The 26,590-nt window shown below is 41.2% G+C and overlaps 1 protein-coding gene across 2 annotated transcripts in view; it reads left to right on the top strand.

The window, feature by feature from the left end:
• ctdp1 (CTD (carboxy-terminal domain, RNA polymerase II, polypeptide A) phosphatase, subunit 1) overlaps positions 1–5,594 on the top strand; it is an 80,479-nt gene extending 74,885 nt beyond the window's left edge. For both annotated transcript variants that reach the window (XM_046057708.1, XM_046057710.1), the window contains one exon: positions 3,095–5,594. In XM_046057708.1, the coding sequence (XP_045913664.1) occupies positions 3,095–3,272 (178 nt within the window). In that variant the 3' untranslated portion in view covers positions 3,273–5,594. The remainder of the gene's footprint in view (positions 1–3,094) is intronic.
• The last annotated feature ends 20,996 nt before the right edge of the window (positions 5,595–26,590 follow it).

Below are 26,590 nucleotides of genomic sequence, written 5' to 3'. Positions count from 1 at the left end.
TGGCCTGACGGGCTTCAGCACATAAAACCTTTCTATTGTTTTTTATTCTGAGGAGTTTTTGTCTGGAACCAATGGATTTTGCGAAAAATCCAAACTGATTTCTTCACAGAGGAAGCGACATACAGAGATAACCAAGAAAGCCGGTGAATTGTTAAATTTCATGTGAGGTTACAACCCCTTAAAGAAAATACACACATTCCCTTTAAAGTGTAATTTATACTGCATCGAATTGACGGTTTAGCCACGTACCCTACACCGTAGCCGGACGTGCACCTCCTCAAAAACGTAACTACACGTCGAGGCGACGCGGGCCGTAAGAACTGTGATTAGGCGGCTGGGTAGCCTCGCAATGCCTCCGAGCCGACAGGAAGTGCCCCGTGCTTTGGAGTAAATTTTACTAGCGGCCAAACCAGCGGCTGTAGCACGGTGGATCAATATATTTGACCATCAACCCGAGCGAAATGACTCGTTTCACTATCAGAATGTGATCCATTCGGTCGTTAACATTTGAAAAGTCTCTAACAGTCCCACGTTTACAATTTTACCCCCATTCACGTTAGCGGAGCGCTAAACCGGAAGTTAGCCTTCTCGGCCGGCAAAAGTCAACACAGCGGACGCTGTAGCGCTACCGCCGACTAGTGTTAATTATAGAACAATGGAGACACCGGCGCAAGTATAAATACATGGTTACACGCGTAGACCCGACGCAGGAGTATAAATCAAGCATAAGTGAGGACAAGGCTGTTCATTAAAGATTCCTCCATCTGTAGTGTGTTTGTTCAAATGTAAGTGAAGTTGTTGACTGCAGGACGCTACCTTTGTGGCAGTGCAGTTTAATAGCATGTGAAACCAGCAAAAATCTAATAAAAGCAAATTACATCTGAAGCCTGTTTTGGAGCTGACATGAGTGAACGTGGTGGGATTGTCTGCAGCGTGTGTGTCTGCGGGGGGGGTTAGATTAATAGACAGGGATTTAGATTGGATGTAATGATGCGAAGCAGAAAACAACGGAGGAACTCATCCCTACCACCCCCCCGCTGTCTCAACTGTTAATATTTGGAAATGGGAGAGGGGTACGGGTGTAATATCACACACGCCAAGTTTTTACTGCAGTGACTCAGTGTCACCAACCAGCCCAGGTGGCAGAAACATTATCGCTGATGGTGTGACAGTAGGGATTGCCTAACTTTCTCACATTGTTGCCAGATAAATAATCATTCTTCGCCCATCTCATCTCTCGCCATTATCGCTCACCCTCACATTACCCTCTGACCACTGAGCCCCGAAACTTCATGTCAACTTTCCCCCTCACCACACACACACACACACACCACGCAGTCTGCAGGGGTCCTCTATAGCAGTCATGTCACAAATCCTTTCCGCTGATTTTAGCCGACATCTGACCTTTAATGAACACACAAGCAGGGCCCTGCGGTTGTGGGAGGTTAGCGAGGCTGTCTGAAAGCGGTGTGGTCTAATGAGGGGGGGGCCCTCTCAGCACAGTGTCAGTTTTCCACAATAACCGTACAAACCCCTACGCACCTCATTAGCATCATGCTAATAAGCCACTGTGCATAGGATGTCATAGCTGGTGTGGAGTGGAAGGAGCGATGTTTACAGCCACATCATAGAATTCTTTAGCCACTTAGGAACATGTGCTTTCCTTTTTTCTTTTCCTTGACTATTTTGGAATCCTCTTTCTGTTCACACCTTGTATTAAAATGTGTTTCCAGTAAACAAGACTAAAATAGATAAATGTTTTCATCGCCACAGCTATAGAGGTGTTGGTAGGTGTTTATTTTTTTTTTTCTTCTGGGGAGAACCTGGCTGTCTTTTTCTCCCTGCCTCTAGTCTTTATGCTAAGCTAGGCTAACCGCGTCCTGCCAGTAGCTCCATGCTGAACAAACAGACATCAGAGTGGTCTAAACCTTTTTTGATGCCACTCTCTGAAAGAAAACAAATATCCGTATTTCCCAAAATGTTTACTATTCCTTTAACGTTTTAACCTTTGAGACCTTTGTCATCGTATTTGTCAAAGTAAACTATTTTTGGGGGGTCTCGCTATCGTACTGCCACTGGTGTCAAAGAAACGATGCCCCACGTGCAACAAATTAGCCATCCAAGATGCCTGTGGCACTTTATTACACAGGGTCTTTTTTATTGGAAGGTTATATTTGATTTTGTAATTAGTTGGTTAATTGGAGACACAGCGTTTTCATTTTGTTTGTAATTGTGGTTTTTTTCTCCCCAATCCACTTTGTTTTCCCAAAGGCGTTACCCGTCTTATCTCGTCCTCTTTGCACTTTCTAACCATCTTTACCCCTCTCCCCCCTCTGTCTGTAATCATGCCTCCTCCATTTCCGTATACCTGGCTCCCCAGTTGCTCTGATTCCCTCATCACTGTGCTGCTTTGTTACTTTTGTGATATTTTTGTTACCTAAACTTAACCAAATAAAGCCTAACATACTTCCTGCCCGGTTTTTCTGCTCTGTGCTGCTTGACAATGCAAGTTCCGTCAAAAATGGACTGGCAGTGAATATCGAAATTTAGCTTAACTTAAAAAAAATATATATATATATATATCGCAAAATGGAATCGTAATCGCAATATCTGAAAAAATGCAATTAGAATTTTTTTTTTTTTTTTTTCAAATCGTTCAGCTCTAATGTCTCCTAAATTTTGTTTCCCTTTATATAAATAAAAACATTTCCACCATAAATTGGTACAGAAAAAATGCAGGAAATTAAGTGTTGAATGCTCAATACTTTCATTTAATTCAGCACTGAAGATTTCTTAAAAATAGTGTTCCCGTCTTAGCTCGATCTCGTGAACCCAATAACGTGGCTCGTCTCGTGAGCCAAGTGTCTCATCACTTCCCTAATTCTTTGAAGTAACTGATCAACTAAAGGAATGTAGTCTCTGGTTTGGTTCTATTTTGTAACAAAGCAAAAACCACATGCAGCATTTTGTCTTCTGTTTTAAATAAGAAGAAATATATTCTTGTTGATGATGTAAATCAGCAGCAGCGGAGCAGAGAAGTCCCACAGGTTGACGGTTTACAGTTCTCTGTCAAAATCATCTTTTATTTCTCTAGGGGCCACAAACGTAAGCATGATGAAGCCAAGGAGGAGGACGGTGACCAGAATAAGGAGGAGGCGGAGGAATCTGCCGACGAGTCTTCTAAAGATTCCAATGGGGAAGAAGGCGGCAGCAGCTCAGAGGCGGACGAGATGGCCGCTGCCTTGGAGGCAGAGCTCAATGACTTTATGTGACATGGAATATGAAGGGACTCAGTCACCGGAAAAGGGCAACAACTAAAGAATCAGCCCCAGTCGCCCCTATAAGTGGTACCTAAAAATCCTATTTTTCTGCTTTGGAGTCGGTGTGTGTTTTGGGTGTATGAGCCATGAGTGTGTGCTGTAATAAAAATGAATGTCCTGTACAGAAATGGCTTGTTGCTGTGTAAATAAAGGCTTAGCTTTTTTTGTAGCATTGATATATGGCCTTTTTGGCATAAAACACTTTGATGTTAACATTTTATTTTACAAAAACAAATTGTAGGAGACATGAAATTTGATACTCTTTTTGTTCTGACTTTTTCTATTTCAATTTTTATATTGATCAGAAAAAGATAAATGAAACTGCAAACTGTAAATTCTGCTGGTCGTATATGCCAAAGAGTTTAGAGTAGGTTTGCCACGGCGTGCAGCTAAATATTTTACTCTGGACTTCCAGTTTTATTGTTCTTTTGGCCTCAACAGTTTTTGGGTTTTTTAGGGTCATAAATGCAACCAGCAGATCTAGACATTTGAATGTCGAGTCCTTTCTTCCTTTTAATGGTGTTTGTACTTTTGATAACATAATGCTTCCCAGTCTCTCTAATAACCAGCCCCTTGGTGCACCATCACCCTCAACAGCATCCAACTTAACTCCCAGTTTATGTTCACTTTCATGTGTTTCATTAAGTGTAAGCTCACCTTCCCCGTGTCAACCCAATTCTACTATTGATATTGTGCAGTTCAGAAGGACAGACTCTCTCACTCAGCCTCTGCTTATATACACTGGAGCTTTTACCCTGTTACGCCCAAGTTTTCCCACATAACAAAGATTTACTTTTATTGTTACATAACTATGCATTTTTTTCTGCCCAGGCTTCTGCCTCCACCCCAGAACAATGGCCTTTTATAGGTTCAAATAATAGGGAAATTATTTTATATAATGTAATGTTTTTAGATATAACATGCACTCACTCTATTGTCTGTTAAGTACAGCATATTATTGAGTATTGTAGCATTTTCACAAGTTGTCTAACATGAAAACAATAGTGCTTTTAATGGATCATGTTTCCCAGCCTTTAGTCTATATATATATATATATATATTTCTAAATGATGATGTGCTGACAGTGAATGCTGTAATCGCTCCCTGGATAATGGTCAGAGGCAATGTGTATATGAGTAAATCAAGCACTGCATTTATTTAAGACACCGGGGTCACAGTTGGACGTCAGGAGAGATGCCGGGCATACAGAGTGCAGGACTATGAGAACAGTGACCGGGTTTTTGCATCCTGAGTCCTGTCTGTGGTTAAGGTTTTGGCGACAGCAGCACTTTGGTTAAGGTTCGAGAAAGATTGCGATCTCGGTTAGATGCTAATAAACACGCTGTCTTGTGTTTCGAGCCACTTAGGATTTTAGGCGTTTAGACCGAAAACAGCTGCTTTGGTAAATGTGTGTGTACTGGTGAGATAATTTGACTAACAGATCCAATTAAAACACTGCTCAGAGGTTTAGAAACTAAATTCATCAGTAGAAAGTATGGAGACAAAATATCTGCATGACTAGATACCACAGGAGGTAAGTGCTTCTTTTTTTTTTTGGTCATTTTGGTGAACAGACCCTTTAAACCTGCATGAGGCAAGTCTCAAATTTACCCAAATGACCCCCCCACACACACACCCCTAAACTAAATGTTTGTTTGTCTAAACCCAGCAGTGAGCAGAGAGAGCAGCTCCCCAGCACCTCTTCCCTTTTGTGGCCTTTGCTTTAAAGCAACCTGGGTGGTGAATATGACTGTGCTGTGTGCACTTTACTAACATCAAACTTTACAGCATTTCTGTGGAGAGCAAACAGTTCCGAACCACCATCACGCTCAGTTGCCTCTAATGGCGCATATTATGTTTTACCAATGTTACTTATATTCACCATACATGTCTGCCGCGTTATCTAGAGTGGAGGCCACAGCACTGAGTCTGTTTTTGTGTCATTGACAAGAGTTTCAAACCGTGAAATATGTTCCTTCCTCCACATCTAGCCTATAGAAATTAAGGAGAGCAGCTGTCTGTTTGAATATCTGCCCAGTAAATGATACCCTTAACCACTACAACCACCAAAACATCAAGATATTTCTTTTTACAGTGACCGTCATCCCGTTTTGTTTGTGTTGATGGTGGGGTGTTTTTTTATTTTGTTTTGTTTTTATTTTAAATCACGGGTTTCAGTCAAACAACTGACATGTAAAGTATATGTAAAGTCTATTTCCTACTTGATCCCTCAGAGAAAAGATACTTTCATTAAATAAAAATGTTTCTAAGTAACACAACTGGATTTAGTGTTGTTCTTTTTGGCTTCCTAAAGAGGATGACATGCATGAAATATTTTCTGTATCCTGTATTCCCTGAACATAATCACTAAATCCTAGTCCAGATGAAGCACTTTGCAGCCTCTCCTTTCCTGGATTTGATGTGTAAGGCATTAGGAGACTCCCGACAGGACATGCTACTCAGGTAATGGGCTCTCCATACCAGAACCATTAAGCCTCGTTCCATCTTCCATCAGGGTTGAAACGTGTAGCAATTGTGTTGCTACCTGCGAAGAACCTCTTTTTTTTCCTTATTATTACACTGAGACAATCATTGAAGTGTACAGATAGCACAAGTCATCAGGCTGCAATTTTAGATGCAGGAGACAGAAAAAAAGACAAAGAATCATTTCTGTCAGGTAAATGCATGGCATTTCATTCTCGACTGTCTTTTCAACAGAGATAAATACAATGGGAGTCTGCCGTCTGTTGTCATTCAGTCGAAGTAATGGGTCTTCAGGTGGGATGTTGATTACACAGAAACAGCGAGATCAATCTCGGCCATAAAGTGTAATAAAAGCACAAAATTCTGGCACGTCTGCTATGGCGCTCGCTGCATTCCCTTCCAGAAACACCTGATGATGCATGGCCTTAAAGGACCGCAATAAAAGGAGAGCTGTTTTTTCTGTGATGAAGTATTTTCCTCCAGGGTGATTTTTTGCATTTGCACAGTCACACTGACCGTAGTAGTGGTCCACATTTGAATGTAAATAAATGTCAATTTTGCAGCTGAGTTTTGTTGATTTATGATCCACAAAGGTCATTTAATGTGGACCAGAGGGTCCTAAAATGACTTATGGTTTAAGATATGATCTAAAACAAGTGTGGCCTTTGTTCAATCAAAATGTCAACAGCCCATAAAGACAAAATGATGATGTTTTGCCGGTCTAGTGCGAGGCCAGGTGAACACATTTTTATGGGTGTAATTGGAGGAAGCAGCAACTGCAGCAGGCTGGGAATAAACACTATGACACCTGGGTAATTGTCATGAGCAGTGATGACTGCTCAATCGCTGGAAAAATAAAAAGCACAACCTACAGAAACGGCAACAGATAATCCATAAAAGGATGCAATGCAGTATTGAGAGTTTTTGAAAAACAATAGGAACTCAAAGGTGAGCGCCACTTCTGATGAATGTTGTCTTTCTGTGACACAAGTGACACATATGTAGCATAAAGGGACTACAACCGTAAATGTTATTAAATAACTTTGCGTTGTAAAATGACCCTTGAAGAAATAGAAAACCCATAGGGTCTCACCTTAACAGAGGGGTCAGCTCCAATGTGTTGGCTGTACAGCAAATAATTGAAGATTCATTCTGTCAGTGCAAGTCTTTATTTAAAAATTGTGTTTTTTGGGTCTTCTAATTGTGGTTTTAGGCTCTCCTAAACGTAAAATATTTAAAACAGAAAACCAAAGACAAATTGTTGGGCTACTTTTCTTCTTGCACATAGTTTGTTAAAAACAAAGGGTGCCACCGGGAGTCACTCCTGTGGATCCTTTCCATGATGTTGTTAGACACCTCATTCACAGTCTGAGCCTGTCGGTTGCACAAAGAAGCACTTTTTGTGGAATTTGCCCCAAAGGAAACTTTTTCTACCTACTAGTAACTTTGACACCAAAATATGTGAAAATAGAGCCCAGTACAGAAATTATCCTTTAAGACTCTCTAGCTGATCCAGAATGCTGCGGTGGCATGTGTACTGGTAAGAACCAGGAAAAGAGATCATATTTCCTCTGTTTTAGCTTCTTACCTGTGGTTTTTAGAGTCTCCAAAAAGTAGAATGCGAGCCAGAACCTTCAGCTATCAAGCTCCTCTGCTGTGGAACCAGGTTCCAGTTTGTGTTCGGGAGGCAGACACCATCTCCACATTTAAGAGCAGGTACTTTCCTCTTTGATAAAGCTTACAGTTAAGACTGGCTCAGTTTAATTAATACATTTTAAATAAATAGAATTGAAATTTTCTACCTCAGCCAAGTGTATTTTTTTAAACAGGAAGATTGGAACATGCACACAGAAGCAGGTAGTCTTCATATAAGAGGTATGTCAGTAGATCTGACCATTGCTCAATGTATCTATTAAAAACAAAGGAACATTAATGAGTTTTGTGATGGGATTTCTACATCTTGAGTCACGCGAGTGCATCTTAAAAGTGAAACAAGGTGACGAATAATAACAGGGCTCAAATCAAAGCTTCTCAAGACCATACACACTTTTGATTGCCAGAGTGCAGACATACAGCAGCTGTTAGAGTACAGAATGTAGGGCAGCAGAGAGAGGTAGACGTGACAGGAAGTTGGTGAGAGCTTCCATTAATAAGTGAATGAAAAGGACTGATTATTCTGATTTTAGCATGCCATTACAGGATCCAACGCCCACAACGCCCATTGACTTAATCTGTATGTATAAGCGTGACTTTTCATGAAAATAAATGTGGTAAACTTTGTGATACATAAGGAATCAGAGCGTCATTCATCTTATTTTAAATTACCATCACTACAGTAAATCCCATTTTAGGTTCTTGCTGGTTGCAGGAAGCACACTGCCTGTGTGGAGCAGCAACTGTCTGAGCAATGGCAGTTTGATTGGCTTGCTCCATTATTATTATTACTGTACATACCCTGCATGATACGCATGTTTCCAGTCATGTAATCCTTCAAAATCTTTGAAATGGTTTTACTGGAAGTCCTTACACGAGGTCTATGAGCGTGGCAATCGATCATCCCTAGTGTAAGTAACCAGGATGGATAACAGCATGAGCTCAAAGCTGCACAATGAAACATGATAAATTGAGTCAGATGTGTGACTTTAAGTCAAGTTGCAGACAGATTGATGGACTGAAGCCCACTTTAAAACAGGTCTGTAAAGTTACATATAAAGTTAGCTTTTAATAGGTTCCAGAAATATATGAGGGACACTATTTTAATAAAATGTGTAAATCCCAAAAATGTAGAGAGATAACTGGACCAGGTCCACTTTGTGTGCCAACCTCTATTGTAATGCAATCCACATCCTACTGGAAAAAGTGTGCTATTGTTCTCTTTCAACATTGATCTTGAATTTAGCCTGTTAGTGATCTGCTTCTTTAATAGAATGGTGTGACATTTTGGGATTTTCTTTTTCTCTCTTGCAGAGGGTTTGACCATGAGATGAATGTTCCCACTGTTGATTCTGTACAGTAAATGTGATGCTTAGCTAGTGGACAGATAGCTTGGCCTTGTCCAAAGGTATAGTATCAGAATCTGCCTACCTCTAAAGCTCACTAATTAACACATTATATCTTTCTTTGATTGTTTAATCAGTGCAAGTGTAAAATGAGACCTCAGGTAGTCACTGCTCCCAGCCTAGAAATAGTCTGACACATACAGTATACCCACAATAAAACCACAACTTTTTACACTTAGGATTTTGTTATATTTGACTAATTTGTTTGATAGATTTTTAAACTGTTTTTATGCTAAGCTTACTGGCTGCAGCTTTATATTTACTGTCCAGATATGGCAGCAATCTTCTCATTTCTTTTTTCTCAGTGAGAGTTGATAAGTGGTTTTAATGTTAATCACCATCAAAAGTGAGACATGAACAATGCATAAGTGCCACTGAAGCGTCCAGATGCCCTGTCAGCAGCAGCTCTTGATGAGCTGGAAGGACAGCAGGAAGACAAACTGTCTTCTCTAGGCAGAAATTACTGGACATACATGTTTTCAGTAGGAACATTCAGGAAAAAAACAGTTGTTTTTATTTGTTGATTCATTGATTTTATTTCCCTGCCCATTGTAGCGAGCGGGGGAAATCTGGCAACTATTAAACAGAAAGCTCATAGCAACACTGGAAGCCTTGTTCAATCAATCAAAATAGATACCATTCACAACATATAAACAGTGGGAGATTTGTGTGATTTGAACAGCTGTCTGTGGAGATTACCCTTCACATGATGTGGCAGAGGGGGGAAAAGTGTAAATGGATGTCAAAAGTACTTTCTGTATGGATTGCCTTTAAGCATGAATTCAAAAGCTAAAAATCTGCTGGTCATTATTATTCTTTTTATTTTATTTTATTTTTTTACCTGTCCTGCCCGGCAGCCTGGTATGAGTATGAGGAGCTGGATACCATATTGTGCCAGACAGATTTTACTTTAACAAGAGAGTATTAATATACTCCTTTGTCTGTTATTTATTCAAATTTATTTGTCACCGGGCCAGACAGGGGACAGACATGGGGATGGGGAACAGAAACACCACATAAACAGACAGCACAGAGCAACACCTGCAAGAGAACGGGGATAGGGGGTGGGGACAACAGGAAATAGCAGAAGGAAACACCAATTGCAGAAAGCTACAAAACCTGCAAGAGAGGGGGAGGGGGGCTTGGGGCGGAGAAAAACAAACAACAAACAAACAAACAAAAAACAAAGAGAACACCAGCCGAACAGCAGCAATAAGCGGCAGAACACAAGGAAAGCCAGCAGAAAAAAACACCAGCAGCGAGTCCCAGCCTGGCAGCAAACGCGCCGCCCAGGCCACGCTGCACCCGCCAAGAAAAGTCCGCCGCCGGAAAAGCGGGGCCCACCAGCGCCAGCACAACATCCCCCACGCACAGCTTCCCCCCGGCCGCCATGCAACGCCAGCCAAACCAGCAACGACGCAAAGTCAACTAGTCCAGCTGCACGTCACCGCCAGGGGCCGGGAACCCCAGGCACACGCCCAGAACAAACCCGGAGCACAGCTCCGCCCGCACACGTCCAGACAACTAAGTACCTCAGTCTCCAGAGGAGTGAACCGGCCGACAGAGAAACAGGGGAGCATGGATCTGAGGCCAAGGAGGCAAACCAGGGAGGCAAACTAAATTTATTTCCCAATATATCAAATAATACCTTTTTAAAGGGGCAATATGTGGCGCAAGTATTGGCTAGTATAAAGAAATCACTCCACATTTGCTGTGTACCGTTACATCCTTTCTTGCAGGCTAAATCAACACTTTGACATAATAAGGCGGTACACCAGATAATAATATGGATCGCGTTAGTGTGTGAAGAAATATGGAAAGCGATACAACTTTGCAAGATCATCTGAATCTCAACTGGTCTTATGGGCTTAAACACATAAACCTTTATTGTTGTTTTGTGGTGGACTGCATGTCGTTAACGAATGTCAATAAAATAAAGATTTGATCACAGATTTTTTTTTACCTTGGAGAGAGCCAGGCTGTTTCCCCTTGCATCCAGTCTTTGTGCCAAACTAAACTAATTAACTCCAGGCCATGGCTTCACATTTTGTCTCACTTTTGTCAAACTATTACTTTCACACTTTCACTGCTAGATAAATTAGTGTCATAAAAAGGGAAGACGCTGCTAGATCAAATCATAATGATTGAATGTTTCTCCAAATATCCAGATAATGCCTCTCACAGTTATCTAACTTTTATCAACCAATAGCGCTCTGGTGCTGAGTCATTAGTGACTGAGAATATTAATCAAAATCCCACACCTCAGCTAATTTCCGTTCCTCAAGAAATACAGCACTCATAATACCCAGGGTATTTTTGTCTATGGTTGATTTTCTCATCTTAGTTTTTAAAAACATCAAAGACTATAGATTATATATTGTACTGGCAGATTTTGTGTCTGTGTGTGCCATTATGCACTGTTTATGTAACAGGGATTTTCCAAACCCCACTGAAGCGTTGCAAAGAAACAAAGCTTGACTGAGCATCCTATGGAGCAAAAATATCCATCTTAGCATTTCAAGTTCTCCAGTAATGAGTCTACAAACATTTTTTTCTCAAAACATAAGAAAGACAGTCATAACTGAGTGGATTATTTCAAGTGTTTACAATGCAAATCAACCTTTTAAAAAGGATTTACATTGAAATTGCACTGAAAACAATCCAACTGAGAAAAAGCTCTTTTTCATTTTATGACTCCACTAAAATCCAACATTTCATGACAAGACATTTTTGCAACAGATGCTGAACATGATCTTTATTACTCAATGAACAGATATGTAGGATGAAAGAGAAAAAAAACAATTCCAACAGCAAGTACATGCTTCTTATCATCTATTCAAAGAAAGCCTTCTGTTGAAAGACACAATCACACACGTTTATAGCAAAAACATTCTTGCCGCTGTCTCAAGGCAAAAAGATAAGCTGGTCCCTGGTTAGGCTGCTGTATTTCCTCCAGAGCATGTTGGATGTATTAAAGCCAAGCGCGTGTTTGTGGCAGTGAAATGTGACTGTGTTCACCAATGCGGATAACTGGGCGCTTGACAGCTTTATGATGAGCCAATTGTATCTTCTCCCTCTGTAGGTGGGGTACGAGGCTCAGCCCGGGATCACAGACTCATGGTTTCTTCACAGGCTTTTATGAGCCGCTTCCAGATGACCTTTAGATCCAGGATGTGCATCAGGGAGATCAGCATTGTAAAGGGTCATACATAATCCAATCATGTCCACACCCATGTACAAACCTATTTTTTTTTTCTATTCCCCTGTCTTAAAACACAGTTAATGGCCCTGCTGACAAGGAGTTTGACAGTAAAAGCTAATTTCTTAATATTATTTTCATCAGATCTGTGTTTTCATGCCCATTCCCGGTATCAGGGGAGTTCATTTTTACAGTTTACGAATTAACTGCATACCCTCTGTGATATAAATATGGTCATTAGATGGCTGATATTTCATGAGATTATCATATTGGAGGTAATACATATTGCTAATTGTGATTTCACACAGCAGCTGGGATGCCACCCTTAATAACAAGGGGAATTATATCATCAGCGCCATTAGTGATAGACAGAGAAGTTTATATTTTAGTCATTGTAACTCACCAGCAGCAGGTACACCACCTAAAGAATTCATCCCCACAGTTCTCCAATAAATAAAAAAAAAACTTTGTGACTTGCTAAAAAATTACACATCTGTGCCACTTTGATTTACAGTCCTCATAAAGCCAGTGGCCCCGGGCTTCAGTGGGAGCCACGGTGTGCTCTCTCATGCCTCAACCATAGATAGAAAAGCGTGCAGACCAGGGTTAATTATCAGGAAGGGGCTTTACTGCAGCAGAAGCTAGACTTTACCAGGTTATCATTAAACAAGCAATTCAGTTCATGCTCATTGCTCAGCCGTGATTGCCTTTATGTCTGCAGCGGTTATAGGTTTGCTGTAAAAGAACACTTTATGACTCTTCCATGCAACAGCAGCTAACTGTCTGGTTAACTGCAGGGTTATTACGTAGTTCTCTATCCACTGCCTGGATGAAACTAAGATGCTTCGCTGGGCTTTTTCATTAATCTGAGTTTCAGCCTTTTACTATTCAAGAAGCAGACTAAGAAGTACAGGCCATGCAATGAGAAGAGGAATTTCTGTTCGTGCTCGAGAAGAACTTCATATTTTCTATTTCAGTTATCGCTCAGTATCTTCCTGAATGCACTTGGGACTCAAGCTCATTCTACATGACATCAACTCTGAAGAACTAAGAGTTAACAGCCATGCTTGCAGCTTTGTGTACACTGAACTTAGACACAGCGGTGCTTTGAGCTAAATGCTAACATCAGCATGCTAGTTCTAGTTTTTAGCATGCTAACGTTTGCAAATGAGCAAATTTCAAGGCAATCCATCCGTTATTTGTTGAGATATTTCACTCTTAAGTACAAATGTCAACATCATGGTGACGCTAGTGGAAAAGCCAGGGGACCACCAAAGGCATTAGGATACATCATCTGACCAAAGTGGTGGACTGACCGGCGGACCAACATTGCCACATGTAGAACCACACAGCTAGCATGGCTAAAAAATTCAGTGAAAGTGAATCAAATCTTTACATTTTGAGCTCAGAAACTTTCTATATCCTGCCAAGGTGAAAATGTGTTATGCACTCACCATAATAAATAAGTAAATATGATTCTTTACAAAAGTTAAATTGGCTTGCTTCTTTGACAGAATTAGCAAATAACCGCGCTGTATTCTCTGCAGATCACCTTTCAGTGTCATACAGTAGCAATGAGCAGGGAAGGAGATGGATGGCAAGGGGAGGTGGAGGTGGTGGTGGTGATAGGGTGATGGTAATGGTGAGGGTGAGTAAGGGTGTAAGCATAGGCAAACCGGGATGTTGTTGTGTGACAAGACGGACGTCCTCTGACACACACAGCCCACTCCATTTATGAGATGTCTCCTGCAGCTGGTGACAGGGGTAACAAATGTGGCAGGCAGTGCCATCCCATGAATCCACCCCTCACGCCTCTCTGTGGCTGGGTAATGATTGTGTGTGACACTGGAACCATGCTGACGATGAAGGGCATTGAACACATGCTCTGACAGGCTGGGAGGGAAAAAAAAACTTGTCCCTCCGTGTGACTTGGAGATTTCCAGAACTTTGACTTAAAATCACAAAATCAGTGTTCACTCATGTCTGCTATGGTGTTCAGAGTACATCTTATATTCCGAAATAACACTGAGTGCATAGAGTCAACATAAAGTACACCAAAGCCTTTTTTTTCTGTATCTGGTAGATTGTTGACTCACTTGCACTCAGTCACTTGTTTCACATCTATTCATCAGCAGATACCAAACAAGACTCAGTCTGCGACCATGGTAGCGACTCAGGCACAGTGGTAATTTGAGCTGAATGCTAATGTCAACATGCCAACATGCTTGCAGTAACAGTGCTGACATTCTGATTTTTAGCAGGTAATGATTACCATGGTTGCCACCTAAGTGTTGCATGCATGCTAACATTTGCTAACTAGCACTAAACACAAAGTACATATGATGATTGGAAGTGTCATTAAATTTGAAGGTCATAAGTGATTAACTAAATTTGACTGGATGATGCCCCAGATGAAAGCAAGACATTTCACTCAAAACCACAAATGTCAAACTTGTGGTGGCTATAGAAAAACTCAAGGAATCACTAAAGTCAGTGAAATTCATCATCTGGGCACCATATATGTCTATACAAAATTTCATGGCAGTCTGTCCATGTGTTATGTGAGATACTTCAGCCTGAACCAAAGTGATGGCTGTCCATCACTCGAGCGACACCACTAATGTGGTTAAAAAAGTACAAGGCTTCAAATGGTAGATGCAGCAGCAATTGGTGTTGGAAAAAATGCATCAGCAGATAGTTTGTAGCCTATGTGAGGTTATTGGTTGCCATTTAAACCTGTATTAATGTGATTAGATGGATTAGGTGTGACTAATGTGACTGATGAACTGATGGTGAAGCAGGAATGAAAAAGCTGATGCCAACTAGCTGATTCAAACGCCGCTTCAGTACTCTGCCTGAACTGATGAAAATGCCCCATTAAACCACACTTGTGGATATTTAAAGTTTCCTTTGCTCAATTTCTTTCAATTTTCTGTTTCATTATTTTCAGACATAATTTTTATGTGTTTTTTATCATCTCATTACACTGCAAAAAACTCCACTTTGTCCAGTCCCAAAATCTTTGTTTCTTCAAAAAAGTAAGTAGAAAATGTTTATCCTGAAATCCTTTCACGTCCTTGCAAAACAAATTAGCTTGTTTAAACAATGTCCTTGATACTAGTGCAGAGATCTGCCTTATTTTATCTTGTCACAAGATGTTGGCGCTCATCACCACAAACTTCCTGGTACAATTGCATTGGCAGCAAGTGGAATTATCCCTGGCAACCAAGAAAAATAAGTCACAAAAACCTCAATGTGAGATTTTTTTCTTATCACTCTTTTTTCTGTGAGGAAAGTGTGCCAGCATGTATGTAACACAAAGCAGTGCATGTTGTCAGCAGTCCGAGGTTCATCTAGAGGGCCAGCTGCTGCTGAGGCTTCTCCCTGATCCTGGCAGGGCTCCTCTTTGTGTCAAGGGAAGTCCGATTTCGCATGCCGTTCCATTTTCATCTCTGACTCCTGGGACTGTTGCCAGTTGAAGTTAAGTTGGTACAGCTCCGCAGCAAGTAAGTGCCGTGTTTCCCTGTACTTCAGAAGCTGGAGCTGTTGTGTTTCCCGGTGGACATTTTCCTCTCCTGCCTGGTTCTGTACAAATCAAATCAAAACATGCTTGAATCTAATTAAAATTCCTCTCTTCTTCTCTGCAAATCAAATCACACACATGTTAATGCACGTGTACAAAATGTACACCCATGCACCATCAGGCATCATTATGACAGCCTTGAGAACTTCCACTGCTGCAGTTATTTCTGTGGTGGACGGAGGAATTGTTGCAAAGATTCAGTTTTTCAATCTGAGGAAGACGTGATGGTGACATAAAAGAAAAAGAAAAGTCACAGTATTGTAATATGGCAGTTGGAGTGGGAATTTCTTCCCTCTGTTCCTCACCCCTCTGTTCAATATTGCACAACAGCAGCAGAGCACTTGTCAACATGATGGGGCCAATAAAGAGAGAGAAAGGCCTGTTCTCTGATGCGATGTGATACCACAAAGAAAGCTCGTCAGGAGATTCTGAATTATTTACTTTCTTCAACACCCTCAACTCTTCAACTCCAGATGAAACAGTCTACAACACTAAGATTACTGTGAACTGGACTACACTTCAGTCCCCTTCAAACACATGTTTCTCTTGCAAAATAAACCTACAAAACAGCTACTCAGAAATCTGCGTCTTTGTCACTTTGCAACACAGCTGTGTTTATGCATTATATCACCTTACAAAGTTGATCTGGCAAGAGTCTTAGCAATCTTTTTACACATACAGCTGATATGAAGCATTGTCTGCATTCATTTGGAGCCAGAGCTGGGGGAGAGGGGTAATAATCCAAGAAGAACTCAGCGAACAAGAACCCCCCCCTACAGATTTACAAGTAAAAAAACTAATTTATTCTCATAAATACTGTTTTTTTGTTGTTGTTGTCAAGGAACCCCATCATTTTAAAAAACTGCAATGTCACACCACAGATGGTGTGTATTGTGCCTGCAGTGGGTAATCAAATTGTACTTTGCAATCAGATGTAGCAATAAACAAATACTTGCAATTTTATCCCACAGTCAAAATTTTTTCATGCATCGGGACTTTAGAGACTATCCAGAAGAAAACATTATAGTGATTTGGATTTTTTTCATGTAAATTTTGTGACATTAACCTCAAAGAATTTCCAAATTTGTTTCTTAGTTTTTTTCCTTTAATTTAACGCTTTAATCCCAGAAGAGTTTTTTCTTGGATTATCTGAGTAGGTGCCGGTTGTTAGTGATTGTTAAGTAGTTTTTGTTTATGTGTAGATATATTAAACATTGAATGACAACATGATTTACATTAAATGATGCCTAAATAAGATGACTGTTATTCTTCATTTAGTGCATACATTTCAATAGTGGCAGACAGCATACATGACATACAGATCTGAGTGGCAAAACTTGCCTACCACAGTGGTAGGCAGTGGAAAAAAATTCATTTCAGACCCTGGTTCCACCTAACTCCTACATGTTGCTGCTTTGTGTGCATGCTTCAAGTGCTTCATTAAAAAACCCCAACAACAAATAAAGTTTACCCCCCCACACACACAGAAATTGACAAAATGATCAAACATTCTGTTGCTCTTTATTCAGCAAACAAAGTATTTCACAACAATATTAGTGCACTACTAGTTGTATTCAAAGTCATTGGTTGTTGTCCATTTGGCATTCACAGTACGCCTAATCATATAAGAAAGCCAGGTCACTTTACTGCAGACTCTGTCCTATGGAAGTGAAAGAAAAAAAGGTTGTCTTCCTATAGAATAATTGCTGCACCAACAGAATCATAACCTCTATTCACATAAAATATAATATATTGCATTGCTTCTCTTTTTAATATATTTAAGCAATAACTCATGACAGGCTGTGGTATACGCTTATTATATCACTAAGGAGCGTTGTTTGATATAATAAGCTATTGCTTTTATAAAACAGGTGGTGATGGAACAGTGGATAAGACGCATGGCTTTGGAGTGGGAGACCCTGATTTAACTCCCCACTGTGACCCACCAATGTTTTCCTAAGAAAGACACTTAGCCCCTAGTTGTTCCAGAGATGTGTGACCTCTGACATAAATATCAATTGTAAGTCGCTTTGGATAAAAGCGTCAGCTAAATGAATAAATGTAAAATGGTTACCAAGTATGGCAAAAAGAAAGTAGGCTAACATACACACTACAATTTGACTTTGTTTTATTTCATCAATTAACATTTTGTTATGAATACAAAAAGTAGTTTCAGCAGGCTGCCGGTAGGCTACATAAGCAACATACATCAAAGGCTAGAATTATTAAAACTATTTATTTATATTTATTTGCACGTTGCCGTTTATTGTGCAGCCACTTAAAAATGTCCAGCATCAGTAGATTGACTTTGGTAATTTGAACTAGGCTCATTTTTTTTTTTGAAAGGCGGAGATGTTGGTGTTACAGTGAGGATAGAACTCCACTTTCCCCAAGTTTTAATAGCTCTGGAGGGAGGCTTCGCATTTGTGTCCACTAACAGCCATAATCTCTCTCTAGTTTCAAGACCTGCATCCGAGGCAGTGGTTTTTGTATCTTTGCCATGTCCCTGCTTGCTTGCATATTCTTGGTAACATTGTTGCTTGCCTAGTCTATTGTTGTTAATCTCAATAATAAATTGTCCAACTTTCATCGAGTATGTGTTTGCGCCTGATTCCACCCAACTGTAACATAACAATCTGGCCAAGAAAATGGAGATGCAGACTTGCTACACCTCACTTAGGTCCAGGGTAGCTTTGTTAATTGGGTTAATGTCTGGGAGTGTAGCTCAGTGGGCCACAGCCTTGTGGGAGAGAGAGTCACCCATTTGTTGCAATTACAACAGTTTCACCAGCGAGTTAAGGAAGATTTTTGGTCACCCTGTGAAGGGCAGGGAGCCAGGCAGTAGACTTTTTTCTTTACGTCAAGGCGCCAGCTCTGTGGCAGAATTTGCTGTTGAGGCACGCATTTTAGCTGCGGAGAGCGGGTGGGATGAAGTGGCGTTGTTCGGGGGCTTTCTGATGAGGATAAGGATGAGCCAGCTGCCAGAGATGAGACCTCTAGTTTAGATTCTCTAGTTTCCCTCGCTATCAGACTAGACAATCGCCTAGTGGTCGGGACTCGACCTCTTCCTGGTCTCACCGTGCCGCTCTTGAACAATATCACGGTTAAAAATAAATACTCCCCGCTGCTTATTGTCCCGGCCCTTGAACCCTATTGCCATGCCACTGTTCTTGAAACTGGACCTCCTCTGTAAGAGGGATGAATGGAAGACAGCCTTCAACACTCCCCTGGGGCATTTCGAGTACTTAGTGATGCCTTTCGGACTCACTAACTCCCCAGCCCTTTTTCAGTCACAAGTAAATAAAATTCTTAGGGACATGCTCCACCAGTTTTATTTATCTTGATGCCATATTGATTTTTCCCGTAGCATGGAGGACCATGTGCAGCACGTCGGACTGGTGCACAGGCGACTATTGGAGAACAAGTTATTCGTTAAGGCGGAGAAATGTTCCACGTCCCTTCTGTGAGTTATCTGGGTTTCATCATCGAGAGGGGACAACTGAGGGCTGATCCTAAGAAGATCTGTGCGGTCAGAGAGTGGCCCACCCCCGTCTCATGAAAACAGCTCCAGAAGTTTTTGTGAGTTGTTGGCTGTGGTTTTGGCTCTAGAGCAGTGGAGGCACTGACTGGAGGGAGCAGAGTAGCCTTTTTTGATTTGGACTGATCACAAGAATCTGGCTCATCTGCGTTCTGCTAAGAGGTTAAACTCACGTCAGGCTCGCTGGTTGTTATTTTTGACTTGGTTCTGTTTTACTTTGTCGTACCATCCAGGCTCACACAACACCAAGCCAAGAGGTCCCCCCCACCGGCCCGGAGACCATCTTACCTCCTTCCTGTGTGGTAGCGGCTGCTTCCTAGGACATTGAGGCATTGGTTAAGGAAGCGCAGCTTGCCCATCCCAACCCATGTACGGGCCCGCCCAATCAGCTGTTTGTTCCAGACACTCCCCTAAGTTCTCCCGCTACCCTGGTTTTGACCGGACCCTTCGCTTCATTTGACAGTGGTTCTGGTGGTCCTCCATGTGTCACACTCGTGCCTTCGTCTCTGCCTGCTCCTTGTGCGCCCAAAGTAAGGCCGTTCATTAGCCTTCAGCCTCCTGCGGCCTCTCCCCATCCCCAGCCACCCTTGGTCTCACATCGCTGTGGACTTTGTTACTGGTCTGCCTCCCTCTGCAGGTCACACTGTTATCCTTACTATAGTTGATAGATTTGCCTTAATTGTCTTCTGCCTCTGAGACAGCCGAGCTCTTAGTCCAGAATGTGTTCCCGGTTGCACACCATCCCCTTGGACATTGTGTCAGTTCGGGGGTCAGCAGTTCTCATCGCGGGTGTGGGGAGCGTTCTGTACCATGGGTGGAGTACGCCCACAATTCCCTCCTCCGCTGCCACAGGTATGACTCCATTATATGCTCGGCTATAATCCACCTCTTTTCCCTGATCAGGAGAAGGAGGTGGCTGTCCCCTATGTTGCATATGCTTGAAAAAGAGCATATTAATCAGCCACCTCTGCTATAAAGCAGGTTTCAGCACCGTTCTCTCTGTACTGCCTTATAATTGCAAGGTCTGGCCTTGAGTGACACTTCCTGAACCCACTTCCTGTTCAAAATCGAATGACATTTAAGAAAAAGTCTATAAAGCGGAGGAAAGTGCTCACATTGACGTGCATCTATGTAATTTATTCAACTCTAAAGTGCTATTTTTCAAAATTGATTTGACCAATATAATTTGACCATCATCATTACTGGATGTTGGGGAGCTGGACCTTTTTTTAGCTTCTGCAGAGGGAGGAACACATCTTTTCACTCATTAAAGGAAAATGCAATGACAAAGCTAAATGGCTGCAAGGCTGGTGTGGGAATAAATGCCCTTCAGAGGTGACTTTTTGTTTTTTCCCACTCCGTATAAGCATTTATTTTACAGCATTATTTCTGCTCAGATCCCCATTAGCTGTTGCCCCAGTGACTACTGGTCTCACCATGGTCTTCAGAATGAAAATGTAAGGGACCTGCTCTTCTCCACTATGTTTGACAAACCATATCTGCATGTCTATATTTTTAAGATCTCTGTGTCTGTTTATATTGTTGTGTGAGCCAGTGAAAATAAGTACAACACGGCACTGCAAACTGTACAGTAACAGTAATAATGTAAAGCCAAATAATATCTATTACCTGTGCCACAATGCATTAACAGATACTGTAGTTTGAAGGTAGGTTGCACCAACAAGGATTAACTGAAACAAAGACGAAAGCATTCATTCATTATTTAGGGAATTATGTTTACTTGCAGTTTTAGAGAGAGTTAGATTAAAAGATACCACTCTCATGCTCCACTAAATATAAAGCTCCCGCCAGTAGCTGGTAAGCTTTTTGCTGACCTTCAGTGGTTTAACTTACCATCTTGTTGCAGGGATGTTGAGCGTACTCCAAGTGATTCTGCAGATTTGCTAAAACTGAACTGAAATCTGATTTTATTGCTTCAAGCAGTGATTCCTCAGTTCTGCAAAGTAAAAATATACAGCAGTAGCCAGCTAGCTTAACTTAACATTAACACTATGGCTATTTCTTGGCAACTTTCTGTTGCCACTGAACCATCATTGTTGCATCCTGTCTCTGTTTTGAAACAGAGAATCAATTAAAAGTAAATAAATGGTAGATATTTCATGTTTGAAGCTAACTCTGTTTTCTAAAGAACAAATCTTTTTGTTGAACACACTGAACTGAATCACTTCCTAAACGATCCATTCAAGTCTGAGTTGAGTTCAGCTCTCAGAAAGGATACACTCGGCTCCGGTCAGGCGCAGAGTGATTCTGTACACTCAGAAAAGAACTGATTTGCCCATCACTACTACACTAGATAGACCTCATGATTGTTAAGAAAAATGTGAGGAAATTACTATTAGCATCACTCCTAGTCTGCTTTCAGACAAAATGCAATTAGATGTCTTTATACAGTATATTAACATAAATGTGTTTTGGGGTCACTTCTTCTGTTAGTTTCTCTTGCAAACGACAAAACCGTTCTCCTGGAAGAAGACTGAAGTTCCTACTTTAGACATCTCCTTGTGGGTCTTTGTTTTTGTTCAGTTTAATTTGACACAAACGCACCAAACTAAGGGAGTAAATTACCCTAGTTTTAGTAAAGCAAATACACCTGGTGGGCAAACTAAAACCAGATCTACTTAGTTTGTGAACTTAGACAACATCAGCAACTTTACTGACAATATACAAAGGTGTGTCTGTCTTCATCTTTTCAGCTCATTCTTTTTGTCTCTGCTCTGCCTGATATCAACAAGCTGTGATCCTTACGGACTGACGGGCAGATACACATCAACAGCTTGTGTCATTAATATTTAAGCCCTCTCTGCTGGCCTCGGATCAGGATGAGATCTCATTACGACAGCAGGTCATAAAGCATAATGCTAAACCCGGTATTAGCTGATTCATAATTTACATTGTGCAAGGAGGCTGCACGTGTTCCTTCAGGTAGAGCGACTGTGCCCTTGAAATTGTGTGGAGCAAATGGATCAATATCCTCAGCAGTACTGAATGAAAACCTTTACAAACAATTATATATTTAATCAATCCTGTGTGGAAAACATTATTATTAAAAAACAATAAGGTCAACTCAGATGGCATCAACACAAAGTTCACGAGTTTTGATAAGTTGCATATTGGGTCACATATGTCAGTGATTCCCTACCAGTGATACTTGTGCCGTTGCCAGAGTATACGTGTTGGGTTTCTGTAAATATCATCACAGAGTACGGTCTAGACCTGCTCTTTTATGAAAAGCGCTCTGAGATAACTGTTGTTGTGATTTGGCGCTATATAAATAAAATTGAATTGAAAATTGAATTGAAAAAGATTGTAGTGTAGCTCAACTGATTTAAAAAACATTGCAGTTTAAATTGAATATGTCTACAAAGTCAATTGTAACATATGAACAATGATTGAGTGCTTGTAAACTAGTTAGAAAGTAAGAAAGCTATGGTTAAGCTACAATTAATAAAAAATTCAAATAATTAGCAAGGATTAGTTTAAAGTAAATGGTTGAAATAGTTAGGTCAGCTTACATTAACAGATAAGTGGTTTAAATAGACGGACAAATGATGAAGTAGTTAAAAGGGATAGATGGTTGAAACGTTGTGTTTCTGCCAGTCCAAGCGCTAGTAATACAAATGCAAAACTGACCAAACCAACCAATGACAGTTCTGCTGTATAAAAACAATATTGTACTAACATCTGCTTTTATATAATTAAACTGAAATTCAAATGAACACATTCGGAACATGACAGTTGGTCCAGAGTTCATCTGACAGGACTGCAGGGATACATCTGACAAAAATGGCCGTTTAATAAATGCAAACAGGCCACCCCTCTGTGGCCTTGTAATAAAAACATGGCTAATGGTCCTTAAAGACCAAGGAAAGACTGTTTTTGTGCACATTAGCGGGAACAAGCATCATTAACCAGCTGCGAACACTTCTTAGTCCTACTTTGTCTGGACAAGACAAGGCCCTTTTGGCTCTTTTCATTTCTTCCTCCAGTACAGTTTCAGGCCTGAGAGGACACACAGCTGGAAACATGTTTAGCAGCTTGTTACTCATGGCGCAGTCACATCATCCCCCCTGCACGGGGATGGAGGGAGGGAGCCGAGATGATGAAGTCAGAGTTTATTATATATACTCAAATGGCTGATGCAGCATATTCGGAGAATGGTAATACATCAATGTCAGGCGCTTGTGGAAAGCGGCTAATAGTCGTATCAGTGTAACTCAGAGTTGCTTATCTCTCAGACTGTAAACTCATTGTGCCAATGTTTGTTGTTGTTTTTTTTGTCCGCCATGAGTGTGTCAGCTTTTCCTGTAATGGATGAAAACCTGAAATAGCTGCCTGACTCAGAATGGTTAAATTAAATATGAGTTTACACAACAACATTCTTCCACTTTCATTCTGTCAAGTGACGTGAACTGAAAACACCTTGAATAACAAGTTCATACACTGGGACAGGAGAAGTCTGGGGTCTGGCTTGAAAGAGAGAGATGAAACAAGGGAACTGGTGGCAGATTAATAATGTCTGTCGGCAGAGAAAAGGGGCCCGGGAGGATCTCTTACCTTGATGTGAGCTGGAATTAACTTTAGAAACACACCAAATAAAGTCAGAGGCACAAACAAAGAGAGGAATGGACTTGAATAGTTCATAAATCCTAGATGTGATATCGAAAGGGCTCCTTTTTTTGGTTTTATGAGTTTTCTAACTCCATAAAAAAGTCCATTTAACTTTTCCCAAATTTAAAGGATCTCTTATGATGAAATCTTTAAGTCAGCTTTGGCACTCAGGTTTGCCCCGCAGATAGAGCAGGGTTCAACATCTTTGGTCCTGGATGCCTTCAAGGTCCGGATTTTTTGCAGCTCCTCTCCGAAGTCAGGACAGGAGTGACATGTCAAAGAAAAGTAAATGAAAAGAGCCACCATTTCAAAACAGTACATTATTTTGATGTGGTGTGGTGTGTGACCACTGTCTGAGATCATCTGAGCACCGAGTACTTTTTAAAGCTAGACTATGTGACTTTTGACTTAGACTTTTTCTTACATACAAAAAGTTGAATTCATAGATAATAAAACACACCCTTGCTTATTTCAGTGCACTCAGGGGATTTGCTGTTACAACCCTACTTGGTCTGGTATGAAGGGGTGGAAGTCTAAAGGGGAACTCCACTGACTCACTAATCACCTGCTCTTTTTAAATCCTGCAGTACTGCCATAAAGAAGATCCATTATGGCTGCTTTGCTTCTTTACAAGGAATCAAACAATGGTGGCATAATGCCGCCGCTATGTGTGATTTTAGATTTTAGCATGCCAACGTTCTGGGAGCAAAAGAGGCGTGACGTGTAACACAACAGCGTCTAGTGTGTGTCCCAACCTGCTGACTCCCCCATTTACAAAGACATGGCTGTGATGGCGCAATGGATAAGATACCTGCCTTTGGTGTGAGAGACCCGGCTTCAATTCCCCCACTGTGACCCATCCACCATTGTGTCCCCTGAACAAGACACTTAAGCTCCAGAGGTGTGCGACCTCTGACATGTATAACAATTGTAAGTCGCTTTGGATAAAAGCGTCAGCTAAATGAATAAATGTACATGAATTTGACTCTTACTACCCAAATTCCTCGTATGTGTAAAAAACTACTTGGCAATAAAGCTCCTTCTGATTCTGATTCTTCTGAGGGGGCTATTAAGAGTAATACTTGCTCCTGAAGGAGACAAACAATGTTAACAGAAGGCCTGCACTACAAAGTACAGGCACTGAGTTATAAAGACAGGTGCATTATTTAGCAGGGAAAGATCATATTGCTTTATGTTGCATTGTATAATGGGTAAAGTAAGTAGCCTATTTGTGGTGCTTGATTCACATTTCAGATGAATGTCTCCTGCTTCAATTTTGACCATTGTTTTGTTAATCATCTCTTTTGAAATACCTACATTTATGGAAGGGCAATGCTAAAATGCTGGAGCATCACTTTAACAGAATTACATTTGTGGCATAAATGCATATCTCCTTGTGAGTTTTAGAAGATGTACTACTTTATTGTAAAAAAAAAAAAAAAAGTTCAATAAATGTTAATTAAATTAAAGTTGAATAATAAATTAAAGTTTTTTTCTCCTTAGGGAAATCCTATTTTCTCCTTAGGGAAATTCTATTTCTCTACCGCTTTTTTTCACACGGGAAGGTCAGAAGTCAAACTCACAGCCACAGAGCAGCACCTCTGGAACTGGTTGGTGTTAAGTGTTTGGCTCAAGGACACTTCACAATGATGAATGGGAGTTTAACATCATATCACATGGTTGATGGGAAGTGTCTGCAAGCAACATGCCCTCCCTAAAAACAATCACCTGTCCTTGATTTTATTTTTAGGCTGTGAAAATTGCTCCTATTTAAAAATCTGTCCAGAGTCATTTGTTATATCAGCACATTTGCAGGTTTCACCCTAAGCTGTTAGCAGGCATTTAGCAAACCAAATCTCCTGCAAATGGATGCTTCTAATACATCAATCAGACTCTTGCGATTATTGTCTCTCTGCTGTCTCTCATTTTCAGTACACTCAGTTGGGCTGTTGTGGTGTTGACAGACTGGGCTGAAATGAAAGTGCAACTCCAGCCAGTAAGACAGGCTTTCAGCTGGTAGCCTATGCTGCCCTGCAAAGCCACACCTACTGAATCAGCTGGGTGTGTCTGCCTCTGACTTTATGTCCAGTGTGTGGATGCCTCAGCCACAATACCAACACTCATAATAACTCACTGTGCATGTCCTAATCGATTATTTCAGTTCTCCTTGCGAACTGAAAGAAGCTGTGGATTTCTGCAATATCCACCTTGATGACGAGCAGTGTCCCAGAAATGTGTCTATATTTACATAAAATTAAATGATTTGAACAGCTAGTTAAATGACAGGCATCAGTCCTATGTCAATGATGAAGTTTACAGGCCAGAAATCTATTTATAAGCAGATTTTGGTGCCGGATGAGGAATGTGATGATGACAACTATCCACATGCCAAGAAAAATAATTGGAGGGTTAGAGAGCCCGTGCTTGTCTCGCAACAGTAAGAAGACATGCATAACAAACACTCCCCCTGACGCTGTGAAACTGTACTGAAGCAGAGACGCCGTTTGGCAGAGCGCAGCGCGGCGCACCGCGGAGCGCGCAGCTGCGGACGCACCTGAACAGCCGGAGCGGTGCGACCATCAGCGAGCTTTCACCTGCTCCGCAACATCTGCCACGTCGTGTCTGATGGAGAGGGTGGAGGGGGGGGGGGGCGGTCTGAGGGAGTCTTTCTGTTGATGTGGAGTAACGCGTTTACCTCTCCGGCGTCTCTCGTGGAGCGAGTGTTTCTCGTGGGGCTCGCTGGACGCCGCGTTTCTATTTTGAACGTTTTTTTTTTTT

This window comes from Micropterus dolomieu, linkage group LG09 (genome assembly GCF_021292245.1).
Source record: "Micropterus dolomieu isolate WLL.071019.BEF.003 ecotype Adirondacks linkage group LG09, ASM2129224v1, whole genome shotgun sequence".
Taxonomy (NCBI): Eukaryota; Metazoa; Chordata; class Actinopteri; order Centrarchiformes; family Centrarchidae; genus Micropterus; species Micropterus dolomieu.
Note: the sequence above shows the minus strand (reverse complement) of the source record. Positions and strands in the feature narration are given on the sequence as shown.